Genomic DNA, 15,406 nt, shown 5'->3' with positions numbered 1-15,406 from the left:
TTCTTATAGTAACCAAGTTTGATCACATTTGACAGATTAAGTGACAGTAGCAAACGTCACATTTTTATTTTGACATTAGCGGCCATATTGTGTCACAGATGTAATAAAGTTGATTTTTTAAAGTTGTTTTATTTATATTGTACTGTTGTTATGTATTGTCGTTTATTATATGGAGTAATTCAGTGTGGGTGTGGTGTCTATATCTGGTACCAGGGCGAGCGACGCACCCAGCGCAAACGGTACGCGCCTTGCTCTGTGCGAATCTTGATCGATGCTCCCTCAGCTGCTTTCACTGTTTCTTTCACCTGTTGTGACAAAATATTTTATATATAAGAGTCTTATATTAAAACTGTCACACTAAAGGGATTTGTTAAACCTTATTGTTGTGCAAGCTATTTTATTTTTTAAAATACACAAAACTTATACTTGTATATCATACTTTTCAAAATAATTTAGCTCAGTAAATTAACTTTACAATATTAAAACAAATATTTTAATTATATTTGATCAAAATAACACTTGTATTGTTTATTTTTAGGATATGACTTATTTACATTATGTTGTACTATACTAGAAACTTAACTAAAGAGTTAAGTTTCTAGTATAGTACAACACAACTTAGATGTAGCATCGGCAAATTCAATAAAAACTATTACTGCTGATTTATACAACCAATAGAAATAGCTCCGTATCGCGCCATTCGACACTATTTGTAGCTATAGATTCTCTCAAATGGTTCATCTGTCACAATGCTGTTATATAACTTAGAGGTCAACTTACACTTTGCATCAAGTTCTGCGCGTTGCCGACCAACATTTCCGTCGCCTCCTGATCTTCTTCGCTACCTATAAACATACACACATATTATATTATTATTAAACATTCAAAGCTCACTGACTATATAGTCCAGGAGCCAATAACCATTGTCTAATATCTCGCCATAGTATGTTCGTAATTCAAAATCCAACAACTGCTTTGACAAATATATGACCTCCGTGGTCGAGTGGTGTGTACACGAGGTCCCGGGTTAGATTCCTAGCTGAGTCAACGTATATTATCACTAGTTTTCTACGTTGTTTTGGGTCTGGGTGTTTGTGGTACCATCGTTACTTCTGATTTTTCATAACACAAGTGCTTTAGCTACTTGGGATCAGAGTAATGTATGTGATATAGTGTCTGATATTTAAAAGTTATTCTAGCTCAAATATAAGGTAATAGTTTTTTGGGACTTATTATGGTACATTTTAATAATCGCTGATATAGGCAAATATTTTACTCCAATACAAGCAATATATAATATTAATAATGTTCGCTTCCAATGTGATTTTTGATAATTTCTATCGACGGTCCTTTAATGTCTGAATTAAATAAAAGCCTGTTATTATGATAGTCAATTATCTGGCCACAAATGGAGTCTGAGAAAATGGTATTAATTTTGACACATATTTTTTTATATATAATAACCAATATGTAATATTTTTTGTGTACATAAAATTGCTCTATAACACGTTAATATATTTCATTGCTTTTCACATTATCATATTGTCTATCAACTGATTTTGATACGTCAAACTCAATATTTTGTAAAAGTCTTTTACTATAAAAGAGTTGCCTACTCCTGGTCAGTGATAATTATTTTAGCTGATTCTATTTAGATCTGTGGCAGTCTCTTATAAATATTTCTTTAGAGAAAATAAAATTTAAATATTAATGATATCTACTATACATATAATTTTAACTATAGTAGCGGCACGCAATGATGGCCGTTTTGACGTTTGCCCGCTCATGAAGTTTCGTATTTAATAAATAATTACATCAAAGGAGCAAATTATTGTTCTTTATACCTTCTTTATACCTGCAGTTAGTCATACAATTTAACGAATGTGATTTCTAAATTACAAATATTAGGATACGGCGAAGATAACTTTTTTTTTTGTTTCTTTTTTTGTATCAATTTATTTCTTGTATGCAATGTGTTCATAAAGTTATTCATTCTAATTCCAATTTTTGATTTAAATTGATTTCGTTCGAATATATTTACTTAAGCTTATTTTATATATTTTTTATTAAACCTCTTTAATCAGATACTACTTGCAACAAAAACCGGAATTAAATTACTTGCAAAAAAAAACAAAGATTTGAATATATTATATCGATAATAAATTTACATTTCACATCACTTTTTTAATGTGTCAAAACGGCCATCGTATCTTGCCGCTAGAATAATATTACAAATGCGAAAGTAAGTCAGTCTCTTGGTCTGTTGCTTATTTACGTCCAAAACACTAAACCGAAATTGATCAAACTCTGTATGAAGCAAGCTTGAGAAACGACCAAAGATGGGCGACAACTACTTTTAATATATAGCAAAAGGAATATCGTTTCACACCTTAGTCTAAACTGTCAGCAATAAGTAGTTAAATAAAATATGAGATATCTCTGAGGCTGACTATGAGGCACGTTAAATTTTACTTTATTAAGCAAAGCCTTACCTTTATAGTCCGGCATGCCCACTGGTTATGCGTTAAGCGTTATGGAGGCGTTGAAGAAATTAAATTATATTAATATGGCACTACGCATTATAATCAAATAAATAAAAATATATATTTCATTTATATTTATTAACTACAAAAAATATAATATTATAAATGCTGAAAGTAATAATTCAACTCAGCTTTGATATATTGTTATGTTGGTATTGTAATATTAGTATAATACTTGTAATTAATACTATTGTGAGATTTTAAGAACATACCCAAAGTCATACACACTTTTCAATAATATATACATACATAAATATATATTTAAAAGAGGATTGTTAGTTTAATTACGATATATTAACTCACCCTGGGCTCCTAACATGGTTGCTTTTACGGTAGATAATATCTTGAGCTGTGTACCAATCGTAGGAATCCTTTCGCATACTTGCAGCAAATTCTAAAAAAAAACAGCTTTTCTATAGACATTTATTGATCAAGTGAAATTGTTTAACTTCGCGGTTGATAGATGGCGCTAGGTGTATAATAAATCGCGCTGTCATTTGTTAGTAATTACTTCATAAGTAGAATGCTTGAATGTCATTGGTCGATTGATACGTCGTCAACTTCCGCCAACCAATGACAATTCAAATACAGTTTTCAGTAATTTAGAAACTTCAGAGATGTAGTGTAACGTTGACTAAAATCGTGTTTAAAAATATGATTTAAAAATAGCATATTGTCATAGAAGGCATGAGATGTCGCAGTGGTTAGAAAGCGTGCATCTTAACCTATGATTGCGGGTTTTAAGATTGCGTTTATAATTCATCTCATGCTCGGCGGTGAAGGAAAACATCGTGAGGAAACCTGCATGTGTCTAATTTCATCGAAATTCTGCCACATGTGCATTCCACCAACCCGCATGTACTGTACTGTACACCATCCGCTGCAGCGTGCTCCGCCAAAGGTAAGTGATAGCGAAAAATAATGCGTTAAATCGCAATCATATTTCACGGTTCGCAATATATCGATAGTTTACAATCTCACGAAATAGATAGTAATCTAACGATGTTTGCAATCTTACGGTGACATATATATGTCGGAAATGAAGTCAAAACCACAACTATTGGGACGCCAGCTCCATCTACAGGAGCTCGACAGAGTCTACGTCGTGGTAGTCGTCCGGGCTGAGCTCAGTTTTGCTCAGTCAGGCGGACAGCTTACTACTAGAAACTGTCTCGCGTTCTATATAGTGTATATAGTGAAAGTGAAGTGATTCAAACTCAAACTCAACAACATCCTAAAAATTCCCACTGCTGGGCTAAAGGCCTCCTCTCCCTTTGAGGAGAAGGTTTTGGAACCACGACGCTGTTCCAATGCGGGTTGGTGGAATACACATGTGGCAGAACTTCTATGAAATTTGTCACATGCAGGTTTCCTAACGATGTTTTCCTTCACCGCCGAGCACGAGGTGAATAATAAAGACAAATTAAGCGCATGAATCAGCGGTGCTTGCCTGGGTTTGAACCCGTAATCATCGGTTAAGATGCTCGCTTTCTAACCACTGGGCCATCTCGACTCATAACTCAAACTCAAATTCCTTTATTCAATATAGAAGCATCACACTTATTGATTGTCAAATAAACACTACCACCGGTTCGGAAAAAGGAACACCCTGACCTGAAAAGAACCGGCGAAAGAAACTCAGCGGGTCTTTTTTTTGTAATTTAGATTAAAATAAAGAAGTTAGAGTCAGTGTTATAATTAAGTGATAAGTCATTTTAATTGTTCTAACTGTTGTGTTCGTAATAACGATTTAAAATATAATCTTTGATTACCAATTGCTTGTTATCTGGACCAACACTTCTCAGCCCACAGTATATACTATGGATAAGACTCGAGAGATCGAAAATAGCGATAATCAGATATATATATTAACTTACGGTACGAATCCTCTTGTCCGTGCATTCGAGAGCCAGTTTCTTAGCGAGACGGGTAACTTCCTCCGAGGCTTCAGCGATCGCCTTGGCTGTTGCTATCAGCTCACGTTTACTGCCTGTATATAATCAACATAATTAATTCATTATAATTATATGTATAGTGTGGCTACACCCTTTTTTATTGTTAATTTAACAAAATTACATGCTTAATACGCATACATCAACATGCAAAATTAAAAAAAGAAATTAAATTTAAATAACGTGGAATCACTACATAGTATAAAATGAAGTCGCATTCCGCTGTCTGTCTGTTATTGTGTACGCTTAGATCTTTGAAACTACGTTACGGATTTTGGTTTATATGTATAATACATGCATAATCAGACAAACACTGTCAGTTTTAGAGGTTTCTAAAGTGATGTCATAAAGAAAGATTGTTTTTTGTTTCTTGCTGAAGCCAGTATTTGCAATATAGGCACAAAATTGCTCGTAGGGTTCACCCTACCAGATAGATCAAATTAATTTACCATATATGTAGGTCCATAACCATTTATTTTCCTTTACTTTTCACGATAAAAAATGTCTTATTTAGTAAGCAATTTAATGCAATTCAAAATTAAGCCTTACCCAATTAAGTGCCTCAAATTCATTGTGCATTTAATATAGATAAATATAGCTTTAGTGCATGTAATTTAAATAAATATTTTCGAAGATATGACGGATTTAAAATACAGAGACATTACACTAATCCTAGGCGACACAATCAAAGGGATAATTTTAAAATAAGGAGGTTACTAGGTGCAGTGATTGACTTACATACTATTTACATACAATACAATTACAAACAAATATTTATACAAAAAAATATAAATAATATATTACTATTTATACATAAGTTATTTGTATCGTTTTGTATGAACTGGATGGTATATAAATCAGTAACGTTACGACACAAAAAGGGGGGGATTGTATCGGATATCCACGCGGCACAACTACTACATATATCCAAAATCAAAATAAACTTTATTCAAGTGGGCTTTTACAAGCACATTTGAATCGTCATTTAACAATTAAGTGAAGCTACCACCGGTTCGGAAAGTAGATTCTATCGAGAAGAACTGGCAAGAAACTCAGTAGTTACTCTTTTTCAACATTTACTAAAAGCCTTTCTTAACATCAAAGCTGTAGAGGCATGACTAGCATCATATTATATAATGTGGTCACAGAGTAAAACTGAGTTCAATTGACCAGCCACAGAGTGTTTTAAAGCACATTCAAGATAGATTTATTTTGTATTGCATTACATATACATTACATACACATACATTGCATTGTAGAGTTTACTGTTTCATTGCAAGCAAAGAATAAATAACCATACGGCAATTAATTAATATATAGTTCTTAAATTTATTAAACTGTGTGCATGCTCTACTTTACAATCATAATGAAAATGGTTGCGCAATCTGTCAACAGCACAGACACTGAACTAAGGGAATTAAGCGCTTCTAGCGCTTTAACTGCTCTCTATAACTACATATAACATTTATGAAAATAAACTATACATTACTATATACTATATTTACAGTGTATATAACTCACCGCTTAGGTTCATAGCGACCTCTATCCACGAGAAGCAATGAAAAGATACACATCAACGATAGCATAATTAGCAAAGCTCATATATACACATATATATATAAATATACATATTTAATAACATCACTAGCGATAATAATTTTTGAGTTCACTAATATTCCTATTTAGCTCTCCCAAGGTTGATTCTTTGTATTCAGATCCTACTACTAACGATCCTCTATTAGATTATTGTATATGTTTAATTTACATAATTAATAGATTGTTTATGATTCCTTTACGTTTCGATACTACATATCAATTACTATTTATGATATGTGAGTTGGACCTGTGAATTAATTTCGAATAGCTGTTATGATACAAAAACGAAGTGTCCTAAAACTTATTTGTATACCTAATATTTATAGAATAGGAAAGTGACAGATCGTGTAGTATTTTAGCTTAGCGCCAACTAATCCCTTACAAATCTGATAAGACAATGCTTCATAGCGAAAGCAAATTGTACGTTATAATTCAACCGAACATTACTATGTTTTACTTGTGTACTAATTAAAAAGGTTACCGGATTTATTCGGAAATGTCTTGTATAGACCATTTTCTTTTTACAAAATACTTGTACTGACTTACTACTAAGTAACCAATTGACAAAACGTTTTTTTAACTCTTAGTTTAATTGCATAGATGTGACTGCAGCGTTAAAAAATCGATCGTCTCTGAGCCGAGAGACATGATCAATCCTTTACATAATTAATTATTTTCATAAATTCTCCAGTGTTACTAGATCACAAAGCCTTAAGGGTAACATTTAATAAGTTCTAGAAGCTTCTAGAAATTTCAATAATTTTCTTTGAAAATATATTCATTACAAAATTCAAAGTTTAAATATTTTCTTGTAATCAATTGATCGTATTGTAATCAAAGAGATACCCTTGATTAACAGTTAAATAATATTTAGAAGCTTCTAGAAATATAACTAAAGCACAAAATATAGACAGGTGTAGCGATAGCAGAACAAAAATAAACACAATGTTTTTTTTTAAAATATCAGTAGCAGTGTATGACACATAATATTTACAAATATACTATAATTATTTATATATTTATAATATATTAAAAGTAACCAAATGAAAACATTTTTTAGAATATAAATTAAATAACAATATTTATATTTTAGCACACCTGTACAAGTTAGCAATACTTATGCTGTTTTGTTTTAAGGATGAGTGAGCCAGTGTAACTTAAGGCACAAAGAACATAACAACTTCATTCATTTGGTTGGTGGCATATTTTTGATAAGCAATGGTTAATATTTCTTACAGTAACAGTCTATGATACTGACCACTTGACGTCAGGTGGCTCATTGGACAACTTGTAAACATATTTGAAAATGTTAAAATTACTTAATGTACAGTCCGCAAAACAGGTTATATGATCAAGGTCATATCATATATCAGTAGCTTCACTCGAGTGAAGGAGAATACTGACGATGTTATAACCAACAAGAAATTGAACCCTATGAACCAGTTATTCTTTTTTTATGGAATATGTTGGCGGACGAGCATATGGGTCACCTGATGGTAACTATCACCTATAGACAACGACGCTGTAAGAAATATGAATCATTCCTTACATCGTCCATGCGCCACCAACCTTGGGAACTAATATGTTATGTCCCTTGTGCCTGTAGTTACACTCGCTCACTCACCCTTCAAACCGGAACATAACAATACTGCGTACGGTTTTTTAGTGTTAGAATATCTAATGAGTGGATGGTACCTTTGTGGGCTTGTACAAAGCCCTACCATCAAGTGAATTAATTGTATAATTTTATTAGGTCTGTAAATACAAAGGTATTAACTGCCATACAAAGTTTGCCCTATGATTCTATAGTTCGGACAAAGGAAGCATACTACAGTAATACCATTTATACACGATTTATTCAAAAATGTTACCATGAATTGCTTTACTCAAGTAGACTTTTACAAGGACTTTGGAATTACATTTAACAAACTATATTAAGTGAAGCTACCACTGATTCGGAATGTAGATTCTACAAAGAAATACAATACCAAGTCATGTTAGTCAAATACGATTGCATAGGGGCAGGGGGGGGGTGCACTCACCCTTGGAGTCGGAGCGCACGAGGTCGGAGAGGCGCGCCATGAGGATGGCCATGCGCTTGGCCGCAGCGATGATCTCGTTGTCCTTCGACGACCACTCGCGCACCGCCTTGTGCAGGTTGTGCGCTGCCACCTGCCAACACCGCCCACCGTCACCATCGCACTCTCACTCTCACTCTCACTCGGGCGATCGCGATACAACAAGCGACTTGGTCCCATTTAATTGTGTAACCCGAGATACGGAAATTATTGAAGTGATTTCGATTTCAAAAAGATTATTTCTGGCAGTGATGCTATTTTGGGTGATGTCCTCCCAACAACAACAACAGCCTCTAAATTCCCACTGCTGGGCTAAAGGCCTCCTCTCCCTTTGAGGAGAAGGTTTGGAACATATTCCACCACGCTGTTCCAATGCGGGTTGGTGGAATACACATGTGGCAGAATTTCTATGAAATTTGTCACATGCAGGTTTCCTCACGATGTTTCCCTTCACCGCTGAGTACGAGATGAATTATAAAGACAAATTAAGCACATGAATCAGCGGTGCTTGCCTGGTTTTGAACCCGCGATCATCGGTTAAGATGCACGCGTTCTAACCACTGGGCCATCTCGACTCGTCCTCCCAATTTGAGATAATTTTTACTTTGGATGGCATCACTGCCCTCGATATTTCTATACAGGCGAGTCCTCACCAGTATGGGTTGGCTGGGGTGTGGCTGGCGGCGGAAGATGTCCTCGCCCTCGTCGTCTGTGTCGGGGGGCGGGGGGCGCGGGGGGGCGGCGCCCGACGGCGGCGGGGGGCGCGGGGGGGCGGCGCCCGACACTCGCAGCGCTGACAGCGCTGACAGCGCTTCGGGCGGCGCGGGGGGCGCCGGCGCCAAGCTGCGTGCCAGCGCTTCCTCCACGCCGCTGGCACCTGCGATGATCTGCACACACGGGGTCACACTAAACTCCACGCTCAAATCATTCCTCAACTTAGGAACATTTTTTTACTAGCATAGCTAGCCTTTCGTATGTTAAATGACATTAGCCCACCTTGTGTTACCTGTTACCGGGAGCCGGTATGGTCAACAGACAGCCCAATTTTGAGACGGACTTTTATTGTAACTAGATTTTCGCCGTATATAGTACGAATCAAGTCAATTCAAGTTATGAATCTTATTGTGAAATTGAATAATCTTTATTCACTTTCAACCATTTCTATATAAATACTCAATCATAGCTAATATATAAACTTTCAACAGAGGGTACTTCAGAGCGAATAACAGAACACACTTAGCCATACCGGCTCCCGGTATGTCAACAGTTGCGGCCAAAATGTGTTTATACCGGGAGCCGGTGTTTCAACAAACAAGAGAAAAAAAAAAAAAAATTGAGACAACATCACATACATTACTCTGATCCCAATGTAAGTAGCTAAAGCACTTGTGTTATGGAAAATCAGAAATAACGATACCACAAACACCCAGACCCGAGACAACATAGAAAACTAATGATAATCTATATCGACTCGGCCGGGAATCGAACCCGGGACCTCGGAGTGGCGTACCCTTGAAAACCGGTGTACACACCACTCGACCACGGAGGTCGTCAAAGCTAGCGTGCTAGCGTGTCGTTTGGGGGGGGGGGGGGTCAGACCTCGGCGTTGGCCTGGCGCCAGACGGGCGGCGCGGCGGGGTCGGCGAGCGCCACGCGCTTGGCGGCGCGCACGGCGGGCGGGATGGCGGCCTGCAGGCGCGCCTGCGCATTGGCCAGCGCGGCGGCGAAGTCGCCGTCGTCCGTGTTGTCGCGCTCGGCGCCGCCTACCAGTAGCACGCGATTGGCCAGCCTGCACGGACGCCGCTTGGCTAATTATTACAGCACAAATGCGCGGTACAAGAACACTTTCTTCGTGAATTACTTAACTTTACTTTACTTGGTGGTAGGGCTTTGTGCAAGCCCGTCTGGGTAGGTACCACCCACTCATCAGTTATTCTACCGCCAAACAACAGTACTCAGTATTGTTGTGTTCCGGTCTGAAGGGTGAGTGAGCCAGTGTAACTACAGGCACAAGGGACATAACACCTTAGTTCCCAAGGTTGGCGGCACATTGACGATGTAAGGAATAGTTAATAATTCTTACAGCGTTAATGTCTATGGGCGATGGTGACCACTTACCATCAGGTGGCCCATATGCTCGTCCGCCAACCTATACCATAAAAAAAAAAAACCTTACATTCAAATCCAACCAGCCTTCGAAATTTCCTAAAGACAATTACCTTCTCCGAAAATAAGTGTTATTAACTAGGATACGTACCTCGCAATAGCGGAGGTATTGTCAACCATCTTCTGAGAGTCATTGTTTCTGATAGCATCTTCACAGAGGTACGTGTGCTTCTGCATCAGTTCACCTGAAACAAATGTGGTTTGTAAAGTGATATAATTATAAAAAAATAAAGTAACATCCTGTTCAAGTCCCACTCCTGATCTAAGGCCTCCCTTCTCTTTTTGAAGAAAGTTTTAAACCAAACTACCTAAAAAAAATAAAGGCAAGAATCAAATAGGAAATCAGACAAATAAAAGGACCAATATAAAACTTACGAACACCTTAATCAAAAAAAAATACAGACGAATTGATAACCTCCTCCTTTTTGTAGTCGGTTGAAAATTAAGACTACTCGACTCTAACGCCCCTGAGCTCTGTGACCGGAATTTTCAAGCTTTTTAATTGTCGATTAAGAATTGATCAAATTTGATGAGATGAGTTGAATTTACTTGGAAATTTGTAATTGACAGATGATATTATTAATTTGTCTTCGGAAAATATCCAGCATTGCATGTGAAGAAGCAGTGTATACTTTGCCATTTAGTTACGGTCGATTGAATATGTTATCTGTGGTACAACTACCCCATACTAAAAGACGGTAGTAGAAAATCCAGCGAGGACACGGTTAACCGTTGGCACTTTGATGATCATAGCGTTGTGTACTTTCGCCGAGTGTGGGCGTATTCCGAAAGTATTTAAATAATCTGTCGAATATTTCGAAAAATAATTTTCCGAAGTGATAGTTAACTAATATTAAGTGTTTTATGATTAACGAGAGTGCACCGTAAAACATGTAAAAGTTATAAGTGTAAAGTTATAAGTGGAGTGCATCGTAATGAATCACGTGCCAAGTGAGGTTGATAAAGCCATCGAGGCAAACAAGCCAAAGGACTCCGGTTCACCGACGACCGAGAGGGACCGAGGACGCAGGAAGAGTGGAAGAGTCTTCCTGCGCCAGGAATGCGGCAAGCAGCGACTCTGAACCTCCGCGAAAGAAATCTAAACGCGATGCTCGGGTAACAGTCGATTCAAGGATCGACGTGTTACACGAATAGATCAGTTTCGTTACTAATTTATTTATGAAACAACAACGTGCTTCATCTTTAAACACGAATGTAACCGGTAAAACTAATGACGTGTTTGAGCAACCTGAACAGAGTAAGGGCGATTTCTTGGTCAATCCTTGTATTAGTACACCAAAATCATTAGATTTAGGTATTTGCAAAACTATTTTCGATGAGAAAAAAGTGTTAAAACCAGCCGACGAACAACGTTTAAAACATTTAACAGAATTACAAAATTTTAATTCGTCTACGTGACATCATATTCGATATATAAAAGTATTAAAAGACATGCTTGCATTCTCAGTTTTTGTAACTTTGACGAAATATGTTGCCCAAATAGAGGCAAAGATTTCCTGGCCTCAACGGAAGAAATTATGGCTGCAATTACCAATGCTTTATTATTCCAAAGATAATTATTACAATCAGGCCTACAAGAAATTGTTAATTGGTCTCACACTCCTACAGAAGTCACTGCTCAAACATCGTCAGTAAAATAAGCGAAATTTTCGGAACAACATCGCCATGTTATAAATTATCTGAACAAACATTACAAATTGTGTGCGGTAAACGAATGTATTGAAACAAGACGTAAAAGAAATTCCTGATAAAAATATTCAAACAGCCAGATTTTTTTCAACCGGGGGACTGGATGATAAAATTAGATATCTCTCAAGCATAGTTTCCTGTAGCGGCAGCAAAAACACACTGCCCGTTCCTTCGAATCAGTTACCTAGGTAATTTGAACGAAATGACATGTTTGCCTGGCCTCAGCGCGACATCTCTTCTCTTCCGTAATATGCTGGGTCGCGGAGACCTTGCGTGTCAAGGGATGTTGTGTACTAGTCTACCTAGACGACTTCCTCTTGGTCACTAAGACCAATCCAAGTTATGTCTTCAGGCCTCGGAGGCCGTGAGGCACTTGGAAGATCTGGGCTGGATAGTCAATTACAAAAAGTCGATCTTAACTCCGACAAAAGACCTAGAATACCTTTCCATCCGCTAGGAAATTTTAAAGAACGGGATGTCGTTATTAGTAATGACATTAGAAAAGAAGATAAACAGTCTCAAAGCAACCATATATATCGTTAGTAAGAGGTCAGATCACGCTTCGCGAATTACAGTGTCTGCTGGGCCAGCTCAATTTCGCCAATTTTGTCATACCTCGGGGCAGGTTACATTGTTGTCAAGCACAAATCTTGCTTCAATATTTCAAAAAGAAGAAAACACGGGAGAGAAAATTCATACCCACACGGTGTATCAAGAGATGAGGTGGTGGCTCGGCGCCACACTTCACTCTTCGGCAATACACAAAAAACCGGTTACTCATTCCCTAATGACGGATATTTCCGATTTAGGTTGGGGTGCCCATCTAAATGAGCATCTAATGGGGAACATGGTCTCCCCAACAACGAAGATGGCACAGCAATAGGAAAGAGATCTAGGCAGTAATGGCAGCTATCAGAGCAAACACTGCAGCCCTGTGCAAAACTCATATGCTCATCCAATCGGACCATCAAACCTTAATTGCTTACAGTCGGAAAGAAGGAGGAACGAGATTGTTGACACAACTTGGGTTGACATACGAACTTTTAACTCTTACAGACAGTTCAAGATAATTCTGTCGGCACAATACCTACCAGGAAGGTACAACACAATAGCAGAACGAGAAATTTGTCACTGACAAAAATTTATTGACAAAATTGACATTGTATGCACATAACGCCATTTTGATTTTCTGATACAAAAATTTAAATCAATAATATATCTTTCTATACATAAGCTATTATCTCACCAGCTGTCCGAACGAAGTCAAGTGGGTCGACGGCCTGGTCGCACAGGTCTCTGCAGCGAAGCACAGCGTCCGAGTACTGGTCACGGAGATTGTTGAAATGTTCCTCGGCAACCTGCGGGTAGGGTGACAACAAAACAGTCAGGACTGCTAACTTCCATCATTAAATAGGATGTAATGTTTGAAGTTTACTTGGTGTTAGGGCTTTGTGCAAGCCCGTCTGGATAGGTACCACCCACCCACATCAGTTATTCTACCGCCAAATAACAGTACTTAGTATTGTTGTGTTCCAGTCTGAAGGGTGAGTAAGCCAGTGTAACTACAGGCACAAGGGACATGACATCTTAGTTCCCAAGGTTGGTGGCGCATTGACGATGTAAGGAATAGTTAATATTTCTTACAGCTTCATTGTCTATAGGTGATGGTGGCCACTTACCGTCAGGTGGCCCATACGCTCGTCCGCCAACCTATTCCATAAAAGAAAAGTGGTACAAAAAAGAGTGACATTCTAAGTACTTTTTACTTTCAGGGTATTTGGGGAGGAATAAGTGGGTCCCACATATTTAAACACGCTGGCAAATTATATTCTGGGTGCATAATGTACATGACCATATTTCGGTCACGGCACCCAATTCTAAAGACTGGCCATATGAGTGAGGAAGATATTGCAGTGCACTCTCTATCTCTTACTTTCTCTCACTCTCACAAAGAACCAGCGTCTTTATAGAGGATATTTTGCCACTAACGAATATTATTTATTTGACAAATTCTCAGCAGAGGTTCTGTATTAAGAACTTGACACAGTACTTGGTCAAGTTCTTAGCACGTAGTGACGCTTACAATTTGATAAAACTCAGAAACATCAACAGAATCAACCGTATGAATTATTACAAGTTACAAGAATTTTCGTTTTTTTGAAAGAAAAGAGAAAGGACTTGTCCTCTCTTTCTTTCCAAAGCTTTTTGGTATAGACACGATATCGCCAAAAAATAAATATCTTACATCCATTTACCTGCAATTACAACGACATAATCTCTCTTCAACAAATTTAATAAGAATGGGGTATTAAACCTGGCATTCTCGTTAATAAATTGGTATAGAATAACTTAGTAGCTCACCTTGCTCTCGGGATAGTGGAGACGAATCTTCCCGGCGCAGATCAATTGCGGTGACAATTTTTCTACCTAAAATTAAAGCACAATATTAAAATCTTATCACATTGTTTTACTTTATAAAGTAAGTAACATTTGCATACAATACACTACATATTTTAGTTTTTTTTTTGTTTTTGTTGACAGTCTGGAAAAAGGACCATCTCATGGTGAGTGGTCACCACCGCAACAAACATTGACACTAAGGAACATTACTCAATATTACGTCCGAAATTCACCACCAATTTGAAGAAACTGCTCGACTATACCACAACAACAACAACCTGTAAATTCCCACTGGGCTAAAGGCTTCCTCTCCCTTTGAAGAGAAGGTTTGGAACATATTCCACCACGCTGTTCCAATGCGGGTTGGTGGAACACATGTGGCAGAATTTCTTTGAAATTTGTCACATGCAGGTTTCCTCACGATGTTTTCCTTCACCGCTGAGCACGAGATGAATTATAAAGACAAATTAAGCACATGAATCAGCGGTGCTTGCCTGGGCTTGAACCCGCAATCATCGGTTAAGATGCACGCGTTCTAACCACTGGGCCATCTCGACTGTAATTTTATTAATGTTTTTTTTTCCAATTTTAGAAAACTACTCCACTATACTATTAAAGTTATTAATATCGGGATATCTACCATGTTTTTTATTTTTGTTCGTTTGAGCTCGATATTTCGACACTATCCACTAATGTCTTCTTCACGAGACTGAAGTTTGCGGGTAGATGTTAAAAACTTCAAATGCGCAAACTTCGTCCCAAAATTAATAAGAAAAATAATCATGTTACTTTAAAAAAGAAAATGCTCCATTACACATTGGAACTTTAACCAAAGCCTAGCATACTTATACAGCATACTTGTATTGGGTTTTACTTGGTGGTAGGGCTTTGTGCGAGCCCGTCTGGGTAGGTACCACCCACTCATCAGTTATTCTACCGCCAAATAACAGTAGTCAGTATT

At 37.6% G+C, this 15,406-nt stretch overlaps 1 protein-coding gene across 1 annotated transcript in view; it reads right to left on the bottom strand.

The window, feature by feature from the left end:
- The window catches only part of LOC124540436 (vinculin), a 64,625-nt gene continuing 49,219 nt past the window's right edge, over positions 1-15,406 (bottom strand). Inside the window, exons 16-25 of the mRNA XM_047117991.1 lie at positions 14,407-14,472; positions 13,292-13,403; positions 10,427-10,520; positions 9,769-9,958; positions 8,823-9,056; positions 8,134-8,263; positions 4,421-4,533; positions 2,847-2,937; positions 781-845; positions 1-305 (exon numbers count right to left, since the gene is read on the bottom strand). Of these exons, the coding sequence (XP_046973947.1) occupies positions 198-305; positions 781-845; positions 2,847-2,937; positions 4,421-4,533; positions 8,134-8,263; positions 8,823-9,056; positions 9,769-9,958; positions 10,427-10,520; positions 13,292-13,403; positions 14,407-14,472 (1,203 nt within the window). The 3' untranslated portion in view covers positions 1-197. The remainder of the gene's footprint in view (positions 306-780; positions 846-2,846; positions 2,938-4,420; positions 4,534-8,133; positions 8,264-8,822; positions 9,057-9,768; positions 9,959-10,426; positions 10,521-13,291; positions 13,404-14,406; positions 14,473-15,406) is intronic.

The sequence above is a fragment of the Vanessa cardui genome, chromosome 25 (assembly GCF_905220365.1).
Source record: "Vanessa cardui chromosome 25, ilVanCard2.1, whole genome shotgun sequence".
NCBI classification, from domain to species: domain Eukaryota; kingdom Metazoa; phylum Arthropoda; class Insecta; order Lepidoptera; family Nymphalidae; genus Vanessa; species Vanessa cardui.
This window is presented reverse-complemented; position numbering and strand designations above follow the sequence as displayed.